Source organism: Phalacrocorax carbo, chromosome Z, assembly GCF_963921805.1.
Source record: "Phalacrocorax carbo chromosome Z, bPhaCar2.1, whole genome shotgun sequence".
Classification (NCBI taxonomy): domain Eukaryota; kingdom Metazoa; phylum Chordata; class Aves; order Suliformes; family Phalacrocoracidae; genus Phalacrocorax; species Phalacrocorax carbo.
The window spans coordinates 11,558,619-11,579,860 of record NC_087548.1 but is presented as its reverse complement, the minus strand read 5'-3'; the positions used below and the strand labels follow the sequence as shown (position 1 = coordinate 11,579,860).

At 52.9% G+C, this 21,242-nt stretch overlaps 2 protein-coding genes across 4 annotated transcripts; one reads left to right on the top strand and one right to left on the bottom strand.

Moving 5' to 3' along the window:
• The first annotated feature begins 749 nt into the window (after positions 1 to 749).
• On the top strand, positions 750 to 10,436 carry MYORG (myogenesis regulating glycosidase (putative)). Of its 3 annotated transcripts, none has more exons than XM_064438015.1 (2): positions 750 to 851; positions 8,138 to 10,436. In XM_064438015.1, the coding sequence occupies exon 2, from the start codon at positions 8,275 to 8,277 to the stop codon at positions 10,309 to 10,311; it is 2,037 nt and encodes a 678-aa protein (XP_064294085.1). In that variant the 5' UTR covers positions 750 to 851; positions 8,138 to 8,274; the 3' UTR covers positions 10,312 to 10,436. The 3 variants fall into 3 exon arrangements, with proteins under 3 accessions (XP_064294085.1, XP_064294088.1, XP_064294086.1); XM_064438018.1 differs by having other exon boundaries at positions 784 to 913; XM_064438016.1 differs by having other exon boundaries at positions 785 to 923.
• A 7,128-nt stretch (positions 10,437 to 17,564) lies between these two features.
• On the bottom strand, positions 17,565 to 20,009 carry LOC135310539 (myogenesis-regulating glycosidase-like). Its single transcript, XM_064438545.1, has one exon. It carries the CDS (start codon positions 19,863 to 19,865, stop codon positions 17,697 to 17,699), a length of 2,169 nt encoding a protein of 722 aa, XP_064294615.1. The 5' UTR covers positions 19,866 to 20,009; the 3' UTR covers positions 17,565 to 17,696.
• Positions 20,010 to 21,242: the final 1,233 nt, after the last annotated feature.

Here is a 21,242-nt window from a genome sequence, read left to right as displayed (position 1 = left end):
AGGGTTTATATTCAGTTACTTAATTAATAACAATTAGTAAAAACACGCCTAAGTTTACACTCATTGGTCAGTGATAAGCATTCCACTTGCCGTTGGTCAGCCGTAGTTAAATTAGCCACGCTTGCCATGTAGATTAGCCCGCATGCTCTTTACGGGGGTGGGGGGCAAGTCTTTTTGGTCACTCCCCTTTGCAGCAGGGTGCCTTCACTGTTAGTCCCTGAAGGTCAACTGAATTGTATCTTTTTTAGGAGGACGCCCTCCCGACTGGCCCAAGCACCATCTCAGGCGCCAGCCCCCCCAGTTATCTGATCAATTTTGGGTCACGCTTTTGTCTTCACCATCAACCCAAATCGCCAATCAACATTCCAACCATTAAGACAGTTAACAAGTCAACTGAACGGCCCTCGGTTACACAAGCACAAACAGAACGGTCAAATGCTAGAAGGTCACACTTCACCGTGTGACTCTAGCGTTGTTCCATAGTGACACGAATCAGATGAACACATTTTACACCCACAGCGCCAAACCCCCAAGCACATCCCCAGGAGTACCCCCCACTCCCAAGTACCCCCAGCACAATCACAGGGATGCCCCCACCCCCATGTGCCCCGGGCATCCCCAGCGACTCCAAGCCGCCGGAGCCGGGGCTGCTGCCGCCGCCGCCGGGGGAGCGGCGGGGACCGGCTGCGCTGGAGGCGGGGAGTGGGCGGGGCTGGGGGCGGGGAGTGGGCGGGGCTGGGGGCGGGGCGGGGCGGGGCGGGGCGGGGGGGAGCGCCCAGCCCCGGAACCGCCGCGGGCCGCCGCCTGCTCCCAGCCCCGCAGAGCCCCGCCATGGTCCGCCGCCGCCGCCGGTGGGTTTTGCTGGTTCTCGGAGCTGCCGGCCGGGGAAGGATGCAGCAGCCCCCCGGGACAGGTTTTGGGGTGTGCGTTCCCGGTGTCGGGGAGGGAGGCGGGGGGCTGGAGGTGCAGGCAAGGGGATGCCCCGTCCCGCAGACTCCAGGCTGCAGTCAGCGGCAGGGGCAGGCTCGGAAGGGCCCGCGAGGAGCGTGGTGTCAGTGCGGACCTGCACCCTGACCTTGGGGTGCGAACCTTTCGCACTCCGCCAGGTAGGGGCAGCACAAGTTTTTCTTGCCATGGATGGGAGTCTTGTCGCCCGGAGAAGACGTAACGGAGCCTGGAGATGCTTCCCCGGCTCCACTTGCAAGGTGCAGCTTCAACTTTTGCTGCTAGACAGATGTTTGGCAGTGAAAACTTCAGACAGATGGCTTTACACAGTGCATTGTACCGGGATGGGTTTGGAGTGGTTTCTGGGACACCCCCGCCCTGCTCCACCAGCAAGTGCTGGCAGTGGCAACGAGTGGCCAAAGCTGTTTTAGAAAGCACAGATCCTTCTTTCTCTTTTCCCTCTCCGTCTTGGAATACTCTTGATGCCCAAAAGGCAAGTGCCCAGCACAGCAGGCACCTGCAGCCCAGTGGGGGATGAGGGTTGGGTGGTTGTGTCTGCATGGCTGGATCTGCACCTGGAAGAGTTGCCAGGGAACTGCATCTGGCCCAAGGTTGCCCAGCATCATTGGCAGATGGAAATTCAGGATCCTGAGTCGCCAGCTGAGCTCCATGAGCATCAGCCTCTCTGGGGCTGCCAGCACCTGGAGTTTCATGGTGACTCAACGTCTGGAAAATCGCAGGGGCCGTGCCAGAGGGATGTGCTTCAGTTTCCATTCCTTCCCTATATCGTGTTGTGCTACTTGGGTGTTGGGGTGGCCTTGGGTTTCAGCCTTCCCCAGCATCCAAAATGGTGAGTGCTGCAAAGTGCTGAATCAGCTCTTTTAAGAAAGGATTTGGGAATGCAAAATGGGTCACTGGGTCCCACTGTGGGCAATTTGTATTGGAGGATGGAGATGAAGGGGCATGAGATTAACACCTGTGGAGGCACTGGGGAGAGGAGGTGTGGGAGTGATAGGGTGGTAGATGAAACGTGTCTTGTACCAGCAGGAATTGGGCCAGGGGACCAAAAGACAGCAGCAAAGACACTGAAATCTTTATCGCTGCGTATCTTATATGGCACATGTGGCAAATGAAATTAGCTAATAGCAGACTGATGCCTCACGCTAGGGTTTCATACACCTGCCCACTGGACAAGCGCCGCCGGACCACATCCCTGCCTGGTGCCTGCTCCTTCGGTGGGAACAATGAAATTATTGCAGTTACTGCTCTCATTCCTTTTTTGGGCAGAGATTTGTGTCATTCCAGCATGCTGGCACATGGAACTCCTTGTATTTGGCGTTTTGCGTTTGCCACTGTTGGCACAAGCTGGGTGGTTTTATGGATGCCTCTCTGAGAGCTGCTGGCCCCACAGGTGCCAAGGAGCTGGCTGCTGGGCTCCGGGTCACACCGTGGACCGTGGCTTTGGGCCTGCTGCTGCCTTTTCCCCCAGGGGCTGTAGGGTATCTCCAAGGTGGACACAGAGATATCCTTGAGGGGAGAGTACTGGACCATTCTCTCCCATATGTCCAATGCATGATATGCACACACGTATCATTGTGAGTCACCACAACTCTTTGTGGTTCAGACAAGTTCAGGTGTTGTGGTGTGCCTCCAGGCAGGGGAAGGTGAGAGCCCTCGTTCATGGTTTAGTCATGAGCCAGCAGCACCACAAGTAGTGTGCAGGGTTAAAGTGAAAACCCAGCTTATTAAAACTTCATCTTGCTAATTAGCATGGGGTGAAGAACAAAGAAAGATGATGTTGGAAAGGGGGAATTGTCAGGGGTGTTAAATATTAAGTCATCTGCTGCTAGATGTGACTCCAAATCGCTTTTTTTTATTCATGCTCAGACACTGGAAGTGGTGCCTAACTAGGTTTGGAGCATCACTTGACACTGGCAGCTTTAAGAGACATAACTGGGCTGTAAAGTGATGATTCCTACAATATAGGTGACAGTGTTTAAGGCTGTGCAGAACTAATGCCACAGCTTCAAACCTCCTGTCTGCTCTTGCAGATGGAGTGAGGTGCTGGCAGCGTGTCTGCACTTTGCAGATGAGCTCTGTATTCACGTGGCCCCCTCGGATTTGGGGTTTATCCTCTAGGTGCCGGTGCTGTTTAATCCTGGCTTACAAACCAGCCAGAAGCAGAGGGGCTGGTTGTTTCTTTTCACTCAAGGCAGCCTCATTACTCTGCTGAATCATGACTATGCTTAAAATCACAAGGTTTGTGGAAGAAAAACGGAAAAAACATCTTGGTTGGATTTAATTTTGCTTTCTGATTCTGGAGAGCCTGCGAATGCAGGAGGGGATGAGCCTTCACTGACCCTTCCCACTCATCTGGCAGGGAGGAGAGATGCTAGCCCAAATCCAGTGACTCCAGGAGCTGAGGCTTGGCAAAGCTCATACCCTTCGTGCTGCTGCGATGCCTGAGGCAGCCACCTCTTGGCTGGGTGCCGCTGCCTCAGCATGCCATTGCCGGAGTGTTGGCTGCACACACATCCGTCACAGTGCCTGAGAAAGCGCGCTGGTGATGTGCTGGGTGCCCTCCTCCTGCCCATGGACATGTGCGGCTCGGGGCACAGCCAGCTTGTAGCCCCAAAACACCCTTGTGCAATGGGGAGGATGAAACTGCCAGGGACATGGAGACATAGCAGTTCTTATATTTTATGTGCTTAAAAAGCGATCTATGGTGGAGCCAGGTGGCAGGCAGGGATCCCCAGGACTCGGTGGACAGGTAAGTACCAGCACTGTGCCCCCAGCACGATGAGCGGTCTCCCAGATGGGGCTGTCTGTATCTGACAGCCAGGTGCCTTGGGGAGTTTGCTGCCGTGTCTTGCTGTGGAGGCAGGAGCCCCAACAGCAAGCGGCCATCACCTTGCAGGCAGTGCAGAGACCCCCCTGACCGCAGCCTTTCCCCAAGCCCGTCGGGCCAGGCAGCATGTCTGTCCCTGCTGTGACCGTAGCCAGGATGGTGAAGGCAGGGGTCCCCTGGGAAGGATTGCGCTGGCTGTCCCACTAAGGCAAAGCCGCTGCCCTGGCTCAGCAGCCAGGGCGTCTCTGCCACTCACTTACTCCAGGGTGGCTTAGGGGATAAACCCAGGTCCCCAGGCTGATCCAGTGTGGTATCCAGGAGGATCCTTGTGGGTGGCTCTATAGGACTAGGAGAAGAATCAGTGCCTCTGATCCACAGGGGCCGGGGTGTGCAGGGAGCAGCCCTGTGCCCTGAGCCAGAGCTGCCTCTGGGTGCCCCTGCCTGTTCCATCCACTGCCATTAGTGCGGAGCAACTGGAGTGGTGATTTCACCCTTTATGACTCGAAAAAGCCTTCCAGAGTACTCCAGTGCTGCTGCAGACCTCTCCAAGGGCAATTAAACCCCCAGGAGAGGTTTGCTCGTCCCCCATCTCAGGTTTGCAAAGTCCTTTTGGCAGGGCTGGTCTCCAGCAGATTGCAGAGCAGAGCCAGGACTGTGCATACAGAGGCTTTTTCCCGCCTGCAGCTGTTTTGCAGGGAAGTAATTTCCCCCTTAATTTGCCATCCTAATTCTGTGCTCTTTTATGGGGTTGGAAATGCCTCCCAGTGAAATCTGCAGTATTTCCTTAGCTCAACTCCTGCCAAGATGTTTGGGGAGGAGGCAGCAGTACCTTGCACCAGCAGGGAGGGTTTCCCAGCATCCTGGCATGGGAAATGGATGCATGTCCGTGGCACAAGCTTAGTCCCTGGCATGGTTAAGGCCAGATTCCACCAGGGCAATAGAGACCAGTTAAACGTTACTGACCCTCTTTAAACGAATGCCCTAATTGCAAAGTTGCTGGGGTTAGTGGTGCTGCGGGTCTCACCGCCCGTGGTTAGCAGTGGTGTTGGTAAAAATAGAAGCGGTCAAAAAATGGATTTTTATTTTTACTCCATAAAGTATGTCCTGCTCAGATGTTTTGCTTTCATCTCAAGTTGAGGCAAGACAACTCGCTGCTTCCACAGAACGGGAAGAAAAAGCTTTGTTTTGGATCAGCTGGGAAGCTCCAGCGCAGCAAGCTGCAAACATACTGTTTGGCTTTGACACCCGCCCTTCCCGTTTACTTTTTTCTTTTTTTTTTTATTTTGAGGCGTTTAGAGGTCACCACAATGTCATCTTGGAGCAAAATAACAAGTCTGCGTTCAAAAAAAAAAAAAAAAGTTCAAACAGGCTTTGCATGAGCAGGCACCTCTGCAGGTTGTGGCTTGTGAGTGCAAGGTGGCAGGCATTGTCTCCAGGGAGCTTGGGAGACTTACCTTTCATCTGGGATGGAGCCAAATCACTGGCTCAAGAATGTACATTTTGTCAACAAGGCAAAAAAAAAAGAGAGGGGCTGGATGTGCACAGAGTGAGATCCTGTTTTTGAAGACCTGCCTGGCCCATTGGTGTGCTGGGTGATGCCTGCAAACACCCTTCTCAGCATTTTTGTTGGAGTGGTACCTGAGTGGGTGATGTTTGTCAGCCCAGGGCAGCCATAGGAGTTTGATCCTGGTCCAGCCAGAGCGACCAGAGCAGAATTAAATCCACCAGCTTGGACACCTGGCTTGCACATCCCTCTGAGGCAGATCAGTGTTCAAGGACCACAAAAGGCTGCAAAACCTCTCTTAAAAAATACATTATTTCTCTACAGGCAGCAGGAGTGATGGCTCCTTCATGTACGTCATGAGCTCCAGCCCATGGGGAGAAAAGAAAGAAACAGCCTAAAAATAGAGCGGCTTCGATGTAGTTCATAAATAATAAACCGGCCTCCTGAAAGGGAGATGAAAATCCACAAACTCCCTAAAGCCTGGGGAGCTGCTGTCAGTTTTACATGGAGTGAGGAGGTGGCTGTCCCCACAGCAGCAGTATCGGCCATTTCTTGGGCTTAAAACCCTAAATGAGAGCTGAGAAAGAAAACACCATTTATTTCCTTTTTTTTTTTTTTTCCAGAAAATGTGAAGACTTTTAAAAGTTCTTTTCCCAGATAATTTGTGAGCCTGCTCAGGGCAGCTGTGTTTCATTTTCTCCCCCTTGAGCTTTGCAGTCCCCAGATAAGAGACACAGGCATGCCTCTGGTGGTGATAGGTATTTGCATCTCCCTTGCTGGCATCCCAAAAATTCCCAGTGCCGAGAGGGAGGGAGCTTGTTTGGGCTCAGCATACCCATCTGTATTTCCAGAAGCATCCTGCCACTTGTAGCATTGCTCAGCTGTGCTGGTGTTGGCTGAGACCCTTCTGCAAATTCACCCCGCCACCCATCCCCAGTACAATCCTGTGCTGCTTCACCCTGAAGCCAAGGAGGGGTTGATAAAGGGGATGAATGTTATCCCCAAGCACAGGAACTTCCCACCACTGTCTTCCCTCTGCCTTTTACTGCCCCGTTTTTGCTGGACTCAGCCAGCCTCACATCACACGTGCTGGTGGCTGAGGGCCCGCTTTCTGGGATGCAGGATCCAGCCCTGGGTGACACAGCTGGGGTAGTTGGAGCCACACCCATCCCATGCCGTTGCTCCCCAGCAGTGAGCAAGGGCTTTGTGGGACTTGGCCATGGGACAAGTTGTTTAGCTAAACCTATCGCCCGTTCAGGCTAATCACTTCCTAATGCTGCTGTAATCCCATTTAAAGCAACTGGCAGCCTGGAGAGTTATCAGCTCTCTGGGGAAAGTTAAAATGACCCAGCCGGCAATGAAAAAGTTCCCTGAGCTGCAAGGTCTGGCCCAATATGTGCTGCAAGATGAATATAAAATGCTGTATGTTTTGTGGACCTTGTTCCCAGGTGCCACTCTGGGTTTACACCTAGGCATCCCTGTAGTGGAGCCATGGGGTTTAGGTGATGCTCAGGACCCCTTTCTGCTTCGTCTGTCTTTTTTGGGGGAGAGAGATCTGTCCAAGGTGCAGAGGAAAATGTGCTCCAGCGTGTGACACCTGCAGCAGGGAGAGTGCTCAGTATTTCATTTTGGATCTTTTTCTTCCTTTTTTTTTTTTTTTTCTAAAAGCCACCCCCTTTAGAGGGAGTCACTGCAACCAGCTTTGTTCGTGTCCAGAAAGAGGCTTTTTTTCCTATGGTTTGCCCAGAGCCAGCAGGCTTAGAGCCCTGGGGCTTGAGGAGGAGACAGCGTGCCTGTGTTTGCTGGTGCTAGTTGGTAGGCAGGTACCAGCCAGTTGATCTGCAGCTGCACAGCTGCTCTCCTTCCCCTGCTCCTCCTGCAACCAGGTTTGTTCCTTGCTCTCCCATGTCCTTACTTTACTTTTCCCCTCTGGATCCCCAGCGCTGTGCTTGGCCAAGCCCAGCCAGCCCGCAGCCAAGGAAATCCATTAGGCTCTTGGCACAGCCCGCTTCCTGGGGCTGTGCAGGGGAGAGCGGGCTGGAGCTGAAACACAGCCCAGGCCATGCTGGATGAAGGAGCAACCCTTTGGAGGTCCTGCACTGCTCACTCCCAACAAAACAAGCCTGTGTGCAGAGCAGGAGTGAGCCATTCTCCTTCCACCTGGGGCTGCTGGCCCAGTACTCCCACAGCCATACTTTGCTGCACAGCACACCCCCTGCATGCCCCCCGAAAGCTGCCATAAGCTGCTGCCACCCCAGCCCCATTTGGCCTTCCAGGGGCTGTGGAGAAGCTGGGATTTACGCACCTTCTCTGCAAAGCATCCCTGGGCTGGAGCAGCTGGGACATGCAGGGGATTGGGAGGGGATGGCACTACAGAGGAGCTGAGTTAAGACAACCACAGAGGCAGCTTGATTAAAATTAGGAGTGGCTGCCTGGAATTCATTACGTGGTCTCTTTTATGGCACTTAATTAGCCCTGTCCCCTAAAGATACTGTCAGTGGGCTGATCCAGCTCCTGATCAGCCTCCTCCTACCCATTCCTAGCCTCTGCTCCTGATTGCTGAAACTCTTCCCCACATAAAAAATTAACTATGGCAACAGTTTGGCCCTTATTGCCCTGAGGTTGTTTTCCATGAGGGACTCTGGCTGTTCTCCGCACATGTTGTCTGCCCGGGGTAATTGGAGATGGTGTCTGGTACTCGGCGTACAGCACCTGGCACGTCGCAGCCCAGCAGCGGGGGGGCAGGGGGAACTGCTTAAATGGAGTCTGCAAAGGGATGACAAGTGCTCCCTTGATTCAGAGATTATTCTGAGACTATTTATATCCTCTTCGTTTTTCAGAAACGGCAGCTCCAGGACTCGGTGGAGGTTGGAATTCTCCTAACAGTCCGTTGTCTTCTGCTGAGAGCCCCAGACTTGCTGCAAAGAGATCTTTCTTGCCACTCCGCTGCAAAAAGTGCTAGAGAATTCACAGCACCATGTACACCTTCCTGCCTGAGAACTTTACACCAGTGAAGCAGAAGCCCTCCAAGGAGCTGAGGCCCATGCTCGGGGCCATCATGCTGGGCCTCATCCTGTTCATTGCCGCAGTGGTGGCCTGGTGCTACTACACGGTGTCCCTGAGGAAAGCAGAGCGGCTCAAGACGGAGCTGATGGACCTGCGGGCGGATGGCTTTGTCATCAGGAACCAGCACGGGGAGGTGGTCTTCCGGCTGGCCTTCCGCTCGGGCAGCCTCGACCTGGAGTCGTGCTCCAAGGAGGGTGAGATTTTGAGCTGCACGCGGTCAGGCAGGGGGCCGCTCAACTTCTTCATCCAGACGGTGAAGCCCAAAGACACGGTGATGTGCTACCGCGTGCGCTGGGAGGAGCTGGCGGCCGGCCCGGCGGTGGAGCACACCATGTTCTGGGAGGACGCCCACTGGTACGGGGGCTCGGAGATGAGCACCCAGCACTGGCCCATCCGCCTGGCCGGCTACCAGGAGCCCGTGCCCTACGTGACGAGCGACGTCTACTCCTTCCGCGACAGCTTTGGCGGCATCCTCGAGCGCTACTGGCTCTCGTCCAAGGCGGCGGCCATCAAGATCAACGACTCCGTGCCCTTCCACCTGGGCTTCAATGCCACTGAGCGTGCCCTCTTCTTCCAGGCCCGCTACAAGGATTCGCCCTACAAGCCCCCGCCGGGGCAGCAGCCCTTCCCCGAGCTCAGCTACCGGGTCTGCGTGGGCTCCGATGTCACCTCCATCCACAAGTACATGGTGCGCAGGTACTTCAACAAGCCCTCCAAGATCCCTGCCGAGAACGCCTTCCGATACCCCATCTGGTCCACCTGGGCACTCTACAAGAACAATATTGACCAGGATAAACTCTTGCGATTTGCTGAAAAGATCAAGAAGTACCGTTTCAATTGCAGCCACATTGAAATTGATGACATGTACACGCAAGCCTATGGGGACTTTGACTTTGACCCCGTCAAGTTCCCCAACGTGACAGAGATGTTTGCAAAACTCAGGGAAGATGGGTTTAAGGTCACACTGTGGACTCATCCTTTCGTAAATTACAACTCCTCCAACTTTGGGGTGGGGATCGAGCGTCAGCTGTTCATCAAGGAGCCCTCTGGGCGGCTGCCAGCCATGGTGGAGTGGTGGAATGGCATCGGGGCCATCCTGGACTTCACCAACCCAGCAGCCCGGGACTGGTTCCAGAGCCACCTGCGCCAGCTCCGACAGAAGTACGGCATCTCATCCTTCAAGTTCGATGCAGGTGAGACCAGCTACCTGCCCAAGCAGTTCAGCACCTTCCGCCCGCTCTCAGACCCCAGCATATGGTCACGGCGCTACACGGAGATGGCCATCCCCTTCTATGAGCTGGCCGAGGTGCGGGTGGGCTACCAGTCACAGAACATCTCCTGCTTCTTCCGTATCATTGACCGTGACTCTGTCTGGGGCTACGAGCTCGGCCTCAAGTCCCTCATTCCCACCGTGCTCACCATTAGCATGCTGGGATACCCCTTCATATCTGCTGACATGATTGGGGGTAATTTTCTCCCCAACAAGACAGAGGGGGCAGTGGAGATCCCTGACCGGGAGCTGTATGTGCGGTGGCTGGAGCTGTCGGCCTTCATGCCCTCCATGCAGTTCTCCATCCCACCCTGGCTCTATGACAAGGAGGTGGTGGAAATTGCACAGAAGTTCACAGAGCTCCACGAGTCGCTGGTGGCCCCGCTGCTGCTGGAGCTGGCCGGGGAAGTCACCGACACGGGCGACCCCATCATCCGTCCCATCTGGTGGATCTCGCCCCGTGATGAGGCCACCCACAGGATCGACTCCCAGTTCCTCATCGGGGACACCCTCATGGTGGCACCCGTGCTGGAGATGGGCAAGCAGGAGCGTGACGTCTACCTGCCAGCGGGCAAGTGGCGCAGCTACAAGGGGGAGTTGTTTGAGAAGACCCCGATGCTGCTCACAGACTATCCTGTCGACCTGGACGAAGTTGCCTATTTCCTCTGGGTTTCCTAACAGGCTCCTCCAACACCTTTGGGATAACCATGCCTTACGTAGGAGTTTGTAACAAAGATTAATTCTAATTGCACATTTTTTTCTGAGTTGGGGATAAGGAAGGGAATTAAATAGACTTCACTCTCCTTCGGGTAACTTTTTTTATTTGGAGGGGACGTTATCTTCTTTAATTTGGGGCAGGTGGGAGAATCTGGTTGGGTTATGGTAGGCAGAATTTTCCATGTATAGGTAAGGAAGGAGTTGTCAGGCTGTCTGCAGGCACGTAGTAAACCCAATACCTTTTCAGTTCCCAAGGGTTTCAAGAGGTGAATGTTGGTTAGTGCCAGTTTGAGCAGTTCTGGTCTCCTGGGAACACCTGGTGCTGGGAGTGGGGGCGTGTGATGTGGGAGGGTTGCTACAGCACAGCCTGCCTTAAGTTTTATAATACAGCAAATATATTTCAAAGGACTTTTTTAAGAGCAGAAAACAAACTAGCTATACTTATATATACATCTATGGGTTTTTTCTCCCCTTGGTCTAGTGTGGTACTGGACTAACAGTTGCCCCCTGCTCCTGCTTTTCCGGGTACCGGGGGGGCCAGGTTACTCAAGTCATGTCCAGTATTTTTAACTGTATGGTCTGCCTATTGCTTGCTGGGACAGCTTCTTCCCACCTCCTCGCCCATTTAACACCCGCTGCAAGGCACTTGCCTGTGTGTTTTGCCTTGGGTGTCAACATTGCCTTTCCTAGAGCAGCATCATCCATACCAGCATGCCTGATTAGTCTTTTTAAGGCATTTATGGCCCCGCTTCGTTACATGATTATCCTGCTGATATCATCCCTTTTGGTTTTTAAGGACAGATGACCTTTCAGGCTTGTTGCTGGCAGAAGGACTGCCTGGAGCCAAGCCGTTCTCAAAAAGTACGTGCGGCGCTCCCCCGGGAACAGCCAGTTCCCGCAAGTGGCACGTGTCTTGGATTGACAGTTTGCTGCTAGCCAGCTTGCTGGTGGGTGGAAAACACCAGCTTTTGCACTGTTGGGTCTGTGCCAGTGGGTGTTCTCCCTGCACCCACAGAAATGTTCTCATCTACCATGAAATCAAGCTAATACCCATCTCTGCCTCAGGTCACAGTTAGAAGTGATGCGTTTGTTGAGAATTTTTCTGAAGTGGCCCTCCCCTCCCCCCTGGAGAATTAGGGGCCTTACTCAGACAGCATTTGTGGTGCTGGAGGTGGGGTTGCTGTCAGAGGCTTCTGGAGGGGACATGGGGTGACATGGTCCTGCAGCCCAAGTCCCTGGCAGCTTGGATGGAGCTACAGAGACGCCTATTTCCCAGCTTTCCCATTTGGTTTTGTATGGGAAGATACATCTACAGAGAGCTGTGGGCAATCTCCACTCAGAGACAGAGCAAGGGGATTGAAGTCTGGCAGCCTTCCTCCCCAGGGCAGGACATTCCTGGCTGTGCCCTGGTTGGGAGTGCATTTCAGCCCCTGAATTTTTAATGAGCCTTTGCAGAATTTAACTGTGTTAGCTGGGAAGGTTTGGGGCACCCTGCCCAGGCTACAGCCAGCCAAGGAGAGCTCAGCATCTGCAGGGTTTCTCGCAGGATTGTGTCTGGGCTGCGCATGGTTCTGGCATGAGTCTGCCACCTGGGAAGATAATGCTATGTTTTGGGTAGGGTTGCGTACCAGAGAGAATCTTTCCCAAAGCCCATCTCCCACCACTGGGCTTTGCAGGAGGCAGAAAAGGAGATGCACTAAAGCTGGCAGTTGTGATGAGGTCCAGGAGTAGAAATTTGGGGCAAAATGTGAAGTGCTTTTATAATTAGGAAGGAAATGAGGAAGTCCAGTTTGATGGACTCTTTGGAGCATCCCTTTAGGTCTGAATCTGCCCAGCATAATTTGGTGTTTCAGCCTCAAAAAAAGATGCCAGGGAGCTCTGTAGGTCCCTGCCCAGCTGGAGCACAAGCGTGTCCCCAAGTCTGTTTCTTGTGGCTTGTAACTATGAAGGTCTCAGGTTTGTTCCCTGCCACTAGTGCAAATAGTGGCTATGTTACAAGTTAGAGGCATCCTCTCGCAAGGAGTTGATCATGGAGCCCCAGCATCAGTCGTCAGGGCACTGGCAGGATGTGGCCCTTGGACTGGAGCATGGAGGTGAAGGTGAGGAGCTCCTGGAGATGAGTCTGACTAGAGCTTGCAAGGAGGATGGGGTGTGGAGAGGGCTTCTCCAGCCCTAGAAATGCACAGAGACCAGGCTTTGAGGGGCTCCATCTCTTCCATTTCAACCTTTGCTTGTGAAATACTTGTCCTCCCTTGGCATTGGAGTTATTGGGTAGAGGGTGTGTTGCCGCATGGCTCAGCTGCCAGTGAAGAACTGGGATCCTTGGCACAGGACTTCATGGGAAGGATGCCAGTGTGACTGGGAGATGTTTCCCGTCTTCTCCTCCCCTATCTCCACTGTGCTGCTCACCCCATCCCTCATTAGTAAGGGGTGAGGCTATGTGAATTCCAGTTAGTAACCCTTTAGTATTAAAATAATGGGAGCAGCCAGATGAGTGCCTTCAATCTCATCACAGTGGTTTCAGGTGCTGTCAGGAAGGTCATGGATGAAATCCTCCATTAGACACACCATTTTCTTTCCCCTCCCCTCAAAAGAAAGGATTTTATTATCAAAGTTTTAATTTTAATTTTATTTAACTATATGAATAAATGGGTAAGATTATAGAGTACTCTTTTTTTCTAAATGCTGTATTTAGGGCATAAGTGTCTGTGGGTATTCAGCGCTCCAGCTAGCAGAAAGGTAAAGCTGTTGGGATGACATCAGGGATGGTGCTGAAGAGCAGGTCCATATGGGTGTCTCTGCGGGTCCATGGCACCAAGCCTTCCCTGCGTGTTGGGGACAGGCTCAGCAGTGCTGCCTCAAGCAATCTCACAGGCTTCTATGTGCCCTTTTCCATCCAACTTTTTACCAAAAACACTATTTCTAACACCATGCTGTGGCACTGCAGGACGTGAGGACCTCTATGACCTCGCAGACCACAAGCACTGTGTGCACAGAGATCTTGGGAAATGCTACTAGCGAGGTTTCTCTGTTTTACACCATGGGTCACCAGCCAAAGCAGGGTTTAGTTCAACTCAGCCAAGGAGAAGCCCTGAAACAGATTTGGGAGGTGAATTCAGCCTTTTCCAGTTCAGCCCACAGCAGACCATGGCTGAGCAGCAGGTCAACATGATGCCCATGTGATTGAATTTTGAAGCTTGCACTGTCATATATCAGGTTTTCTGGATGCTTGTGTTCGCACATGTCATCCTATATTGGACTGTAATGCTGGTGGATTTGTTTTTAACCACTTTTCTAATTCTTAACTGCTATGAAAACAGAACTGTAACATGAATCACCTTGACTGATATAAAATTTTGGAAAACAAAAGCAAGTGTAACTATGTCCATCTGTACCAAGTACTAGGGGCTGGTGGTTCAGGCATATTTGGGGTTTTTTTCACCCTAGCTTTCACTGAAATCAAAGTGGAGATTGTCAGTTTATTTAAAGCTTGCAGCGTGCAGCTTTGATGTGTTTTGAAGGGAGGAGCTGGCAGCTCCCCCACTCTTCTGTCTGCAGTGGTGGCAGAAGATGGGGATAGGAAGATGACCCACTGGATCATGGATTGCCCTCCCTTGGGTCGCGACACCAAAGGGGGTAGATGTGCCTTAGGGCTGACCTGGAGAAAACCTTGGCCAGGTGAAGCCTGATGTTGCGTCCACCCCCAGGGGTGCGACCAGAGTGTCACTCCCCTATTTCTGCTGACATCCATCCAAAAAGGGCCCATTGACACTGGCTCTGGTGGACTCGCTGATCCACGCTGCTCTCTGGGGACACATGCTTCAGGACTGTTTGCAGGTGTGAATAAGAGGAGCCTGCTCTTGGCTTCTCTTGGGCACTGCAGAAGGTCCATCTGGGCCGTGGCTGTCCCCGCTGCCCCCGGGGTCCTCCTTTCCAGACGGCACTAATGGCCAGGATGGAGCTATGGTAGTGCCAGAAGTGGAGTGTGTGAAACTCATGTAGGAGCCTGCCTTGTCCATGCCACCTGCTTTGCCCCATACAGTGTTTTTCCTGCCCTTTCCATTGTTACTGTACAAACCACAGCCTGCCTGGTGGCACCCGGGCATCACTAGCACTGGCCAATACATGTGGCTTGGCTTGAGGAATGAGGGGGATCTCAACTCACTCCTTTTGCAATAAAAGACTTTTTCCCAATGATTTTCCTTTGCTTTCTCCCTTGGGTGCAAGCAGCATCCATACACTCAGCTGATGCTCACATGGTGGAGTGAAGCTGGACTGGCTGGAGACCTGGGGGCAGGATGGCAGCTTGCAGCACTTGCAGCCTTGCAGCAAATCCTCAGTAATGCAGGAGTCCCCTCTGGAATTGGCGGGTTTGGATTTCGGTTTGGTTTGCATCCTCCCAAAAGCTCGCACTGTGTGCAGGGAGGTTGTGTGAGGCTTGCCAGGGACATGGGGAAGCGAGTGGGGTCTGGTCTGTGCTGGGTCCCAGCTAAGTGGCAGTGCTTGAAAACACATCCATGGCTGTGTACAGCACAGAGGTATGTCAGTGGTAAAGTCCAAAGCCCAGTGATGCTACAGCAAAAGCCTGATCCATTTCCAACCAGATTTCAAGGAGGTGACTATTGGTGACAGAAGAGCAGTGGCTGCTGACCCATGAGCTCCTGGCTGGGAGTGTGCCCATCCCTGCCAAAATCACAGCTTTTATTAAAAGTATGAAAAAAACCAACAGTCAGGCAGGCAGAGCCTGAGGCTGGGGAGGACCATGATGAAAGGACAAGCTGACAGCAGCAGCATCCCTTCAGGCACATGGGTAGGCTGGCAGCCTCAGAAAAAAAACAACTTTCTTTATCACAGCTCACCCCGAGCCAGGCAGGAGCTGCCAGCCTGCGGATCCCTCACTCCGGGAGATCCATAAAGATGGTCTGGGCTGATGCAAAATCCCAAAGGCCAAGCAGAGAAAAGCAGGGATTTTTATTTATTTTGTTATTATTTTTTGCTAGTAGGGCTGCATGGTATTTAGCTCAGAGATCTTAAAAGATTAAGGGCAATAAATTCAGCCCCAAAAAAACAGACAGCCTGGGATGAGACAATGGTCTGGGGTGAGTCCCCTGTCACCAGCACCTCCAGCAAACAGCTCTTACTCAGCACCGGAAGTACAAAAAACCAACAACCAGGACTGAAACTTAACAAGGCAAACAAGATGTCCCTCTGGCAGCACACGGCCCCAGGGTAGCAGGAGGGTGCGGAGAGGTGGCCACGGTGCCACCTGCTCACAAGATGCCTCCGGCACCAGTCCCCTGCAACTCCCTGCAGCTCAGCTAGGCAGCAGGGATGTGCACTAGGGCAAAGATTAGAAATGAGTGGGGATTTGGGGGGGGGGGGGGGGAGATTTTTGCATTCAGATGGAACCAGGCAGCTCATATCACCCCCAGAGTTTGCAGAAAGTCTTGTCTTTTCCCCCAGCCTGTGATGCAGGCAGGTGGCAGAGCCATGTGTAGTCATATAGAGCATACATTATAGGGGCAGAGGTGTGGTACGGGGTGGGCTGGAGCCTGGTTCTCCAACCTCGTCCCAGCACCATGGGCATCAGCTTTTGAGAAAGCTTTTTTCTTGCTGCAGCAACAGCCAGAGGAGTTTTGCTGGGGCCCCCGAGACACTCTGATTGCCCCAACCCCAGCTGTCGGGGACCCCTTGGGGCTTCAAAGTGGCAACTGAGAGAGAAAAAAATCAGAAACGCTTTCTTGGCTTTGAGGGAGATACATTGGTGGATATGTTTCCCATTCCTGGAGTGGGAAAAACCTATGGTAAGAACGCAGAGGAGGTCTGTTAACTCTGAACACTGCTGCCAGACTGAGCTTTGCTTTCCCTTTCACATCCCTAGATTAAAGTGGGGGAGGCTTCCCTCCCACACCAGTGAAAGCCTCACTGCAGCTCCAGCTGCTTTTAGGGGCATCTAGAAGGTGTTCTGGCTCATCCCACTTGGCACTGCTCTTGTACCACTGTGACCAAGCAGGGTCCTTGTGGCATAACAGACCCACTGATGGGTGACAAGTGTCTGTGCCAGTTTTGGGGCCACTTCCTCTGAGCATCAAAACAGATCTGGAGTGAGTGCAATGTTCTCCAGCCCATTTGCTTTTTATATGGACCAGCTCTGGGGCAAACCCCTAAAGAAAGGAGCTTTCTCCTGGTCTGGGGCCACGCACAGCTTTACCTCCCAGGTGCCTACTAGCAGTGTATTGCAGTCAGCAAAGGAATCACTTTCTCACTTTGGGAAGGGGCATTTCAGCCGAGACCCCAGGACTCTCCTAAACTGCTCAGTCATGTCACCTTTAAACTTGTCTTTGCTCAAAAACAGAGAAGATTGGACCAAGAGTGCAGACCATTTCACAGCCTACCCCAAGCCTGCAGAAGTAGCTGAGATGCCTTCACCTCCATGGGCAGAAGGGTGCTGGCTCATGGACATGGATCTTCAGCAACACAGCTGGTGGCATGGAATAACATTTTCCATGGGGAAATGGAGGCAGGACGGCCCTTGGGCTGTTTTGTTAATAGTCTGAGTTTTTCAGGAGGATGATGGCCAAATAATCTTCTGGGGCTGAGGGATGGTACCCTTTAGCTCTAAATGTGGCCCCAAAACACACATGGATCCTATCAGGTCCTAACCCACGCATGACTTGGTGCTAGGTTTTGATCTTGACCACCAGAAGATTTCACCACATCCTTACAGGCTTGGCTGGGCCCACATCACAGACATGGTTCTCAATAATTTTTTCCAGTAAAAGGGGGTGGTGGTGGTTGCCATAGCATTAGTAAGTGTTAGAACTTCTTTCTTTTTGCTCAGATAATTAGGCTGTGGGAAATGCAAACTACTCTTGCTCCTGCATCAGAACCAATCAGAAGTCTAGGCTGAAAATTCGGTGCTTTCCTCTTCAGGATGATCACAGAGTGTTTTTGGAAATAAATCTACTCTGCAGCAATTGCCTCCTTCACTGAGTAAATAAAATTATAAATACCTCAAGGGATCAGCTACAAAACAGGCTAAAAAAGGAGTCCATGTAATTTGCTTTATAAACCAGAAGTGTACATGGCATTTCTTGTTGCGAAAAGATAATGAGAGAGCCTGTGTTTCTATATGTTATATTTGTCATACTGCAATAACAAAGACACCATCCAATATATTTTAATAAGATATTCTACAGCACTATCCGGACAAAACAGAACTCACAGTATTTTCTCAAATTTCATACTGAAGTATTTCTACTTCAGAAACTAATAGAACTCCCAGATCATGAAAGTCAATAGTTAGTTAATCCCTGGGACCATTGCATACCTGATGGAGGAGCCTGTTAGGAAACCCAGAGGAAATAGGCAACTTCGTCCAGGTCGACAGGATAGTCTGTGAGCAGCATCGGGGTCTTCTCAAACAACTCCCCCTTGTAGCTGCGCCACTTGCCCGCTGGCAGGTAGACGTCACGCTCCTGCTTGCCCATCTCCAGCACGGGTGCCACCATGAGGGTGTCCCCGATGAGGAACTGGGAGTCGATCCTGTGGGTGGCCTCATCACGGGGCGAGATCCACCAGATGGGACGGATGATGGGGTCGCCCGTGTCGGTGACTTCCCCGGCCAGCTCCAGCAGCAGCGGGGCCACCAGCGACTCGTGGAGCTCTGTGAACTTCTGTGCAATTTCCACCACCTCCTTGTCATAGAGCCAGGGTGGGATGGAGAACTGCATGGAGGGCATGAAGGCCGACAGCTCCAGCCACCGCACATACAGCTCCCGGTCAGGGATCTCCACTGCCCCCTCTGTCTTGTTGGGGAGGAAATTACCCCCAATCATATCAGGCAGTACAAATGGGTATCCCAGCATGCTAATGGTGAGCACGGTGGGAATGAGGGACTTGAGGCCGAGCTCATAGCCCCAGACAGAGTCACGGTCAATGATACGGAAGAAGCAGGAGATGTTCTGTGACTGGTAGCCCACCCGCACCTCGGCCAGCTCATGGAAGGGGATGGCCATCTCCGTGTAGCGCCGTGACCATATGCTGGGGTCTGAGAGCGGGCGGAAGGTGCTGAACTGCTTGGGCAGGTAGCTGGTCTCACCTGCATCGAACTTGAAGGATGAGATGCCGTACTTCTGTCGGAGCTGGCGCAGGTGGCTCTGGAACCAGTCCCGGGCTGCTGGGTTGGTGAAGTCCAGGATGGCCCCGATGCCATTCCACCACTCCACCATGGCCGGCAGCCGCCCAGAGGGCTCCTTGATGAACAGCTGACGCTCGATCCCCACCCCAAAGTTGGAGGAGTTGTAATTTACGAAAGGATGAGTCCACAGTGTGACCTTAAACCCATCTTCCCTGAGTTTTGCAAACATCTCTGTCACGTTGGGGAACTTGACGGGGTCAAAGTCAAAGTCCCCATAGGCTTGCGTGTACATGTCATCAATTTCAATGTGGCTGCAATTGAAACGGTACTTCTTGATCTTTTCAGCAAATCGCAAGAGTTTATCCTGGTCAATATTGTTCTTGTAGAGTGCCCAGGTGGACCAGATGGGGTATCGGAAGGCGTTCTCGGCAGGGATCTTGGAGGGCTTGTTGAAGTACCTGCGCACCATGTACTTGTGGATGGAGGTGACATCGGAGCCCACGCAGACCCGGTAGCTGAGCTCGGGGAAGGGCTGCTGCCCCGGCGGGGGCTTGTAGGGCGAATCCTTGTAGCGGGCCTGGAAGAAGAGGGCACGCTCAGTGGCATTGAAGCCCAGGTGGAAGGGCACGGAGTCGTTGATCTTGATGGCCGCCGCCTTGGACGAGAGCCAGTAGCGCTCGAGGATGCCGCCAAAGCTGTCGCGGAAGGAGTAGACGTCGCTCGTCACGTAGGGCACGGGCTCCTGGTAGCCGGCCAGGCGGATGGGCCAGTGCTGGGTGCTCATCTCCGAGCCCCCGTACCAGTGGGCGTCCTCCCAGAACATGGTGTGCTCCACCGCCGGGCCGGCCGCCAGCTCCTCCCAGCGCACGCGGTAGCACATCACCGTGTCTTTGGGCTTCACCGTCTGGATGAAGAAGTTGAGCGGCCCCCTGCCTGACCGCATGCAGCTCAAAATCTCACCCTCCTTGGAGCACGACTCCAGGTCGAGGCTGCCCGAGCGGAAGGCCAGCCGGAAGACCACCTCCCCGTGCTGGTTCCTGATGACAAAGCCATCCGCCCGCAGGTCCATCAGCTCCGTCTTGAGCCGCTCTGCTTTCCTCAGGGACACCGTGTAGTAGCACCAGGCCACCACTGCGGCAATGAACAGGATGAGCCCCAGCATGATGGCCCCGAGCATGGGCCTCAGCTCCTTGGAGGGCTTCTGCTTCACTGGTGTGACATTTTTAGGCAAACGCATTTCTTTGGCATCCCCCCTTTGAGCGTTTCCCTGTTTTCCTGCACGGTGGGTAATAAGACTCTCCATGTCTCCTTGTTTAGAAACTTTGCTGCTGATTTTGTTTTCCAACTCGTGGCCATAAAATCCAAGATGCTGCATTAAAGTGTTTCGAGCTTCTGTCCTAAGCCTGACCACTTACACCTGCAGTGTTATTTCATGAAACAAAGGTTTATAAACACACAAAACAATTAAAATTTGCTAATTTTTGTAGCTCCTCTTCTCCCGTTTGTAGTCTGGGCAGCTCCCTGTCTCTGCAGCTCTCCTTGCCTTGCTCTGTGTGGCAGCTGCCTCTTCACTGGCAGCTGGGCTGAGCTTTTTCAGAGCAGGGTTGTGCCAGGATTCCCATCACCCTTTCTTGGCTGCAGCGTCACTGTGTCCCGCAGAGCAAGGGCAAAGGGATGAAAATCAGGCCAGAGCCTGGAGGAGAACGAGGCCAGGGAAAGGGGCTGGTACCTGAGCATACAAGCTGGACATCACAAGCTGATCTTGTTATTACATTAATTCTAGGCCCTGCCAGATTTTACCACCTGTCCACAACCTCTCTGCATCAAATGCAGGCAGAGAACTGCTGTGCTGAAGTGTCCAGCTTCTGCCTGCTGTTCCCTACCACCCCCCGGGTATGCAGCCAGAGAGTGGTGTTTATCTCCCTGCATGTGGCTCCTTCCTGGAGCTGCATGGGGACACTGGGACAAGGGGATGCATGCACTTTGTAGCCGGCAGCGCGCTGCTCCAGGGTGGCTTGGCAGAGCCCTTCAGCTGTCTGCCCTGCTGCCCATCCTGGAGATGTCACCCCAGGACAGCCCGTCTTGTCCCAGCAGGGGAAAAAGAGGATGTTTGCCTACACCCACGTCATTTTTTTATCCTAATTCAGTTTTTGTAACTTGCAGCCTTATGCCAGGCAAGCTGCTACAGTGCAGTGTGGGTGGAAGATATTTAGGCACAGAGTTTAGGGTTGTTAAACTTAAGTTGTTGCAAGACCAGACTTACATTAGAATCTTTTTTTCCTGGAAATGCACAAGAAGATGACACACATCCCAGCTGCACCAAGCATCACCAAGGCAGCCGATGCAGTGCAGCTTGCAGCATCTGAAAGAGCACTCACTGCCAACAAGAACACCAGGCAGGGGAAACTGAGTCAGGTGGCTCAAGGTAATGCACTCTGTGCAACTGGGCTCCCGGCTTCCCAGTCCTGGGGTCTGTGTAATCTGACAGGATGAAAATTTGCAGGAGCAGCCTGTATGGAGAGGAGGAAAAAGAGCCAGCTTGCTCATCTGAGCCTTGCCCAGCAACACCTGCCAGGCATATTCACCCGCACCGCCATGACATCAGTATCTAAGTATACAGAAATTATAAGCTTCCCAAGGAGCCATTAAAAATACCAGAGGTCACTGCATTTGGGACTGATCACAGCAGCCTCCCAAGTACCCAAGTCCGCCACTCAGTTAGTGTTTGTAGTGTGCTCTTAGGATGAGGGAG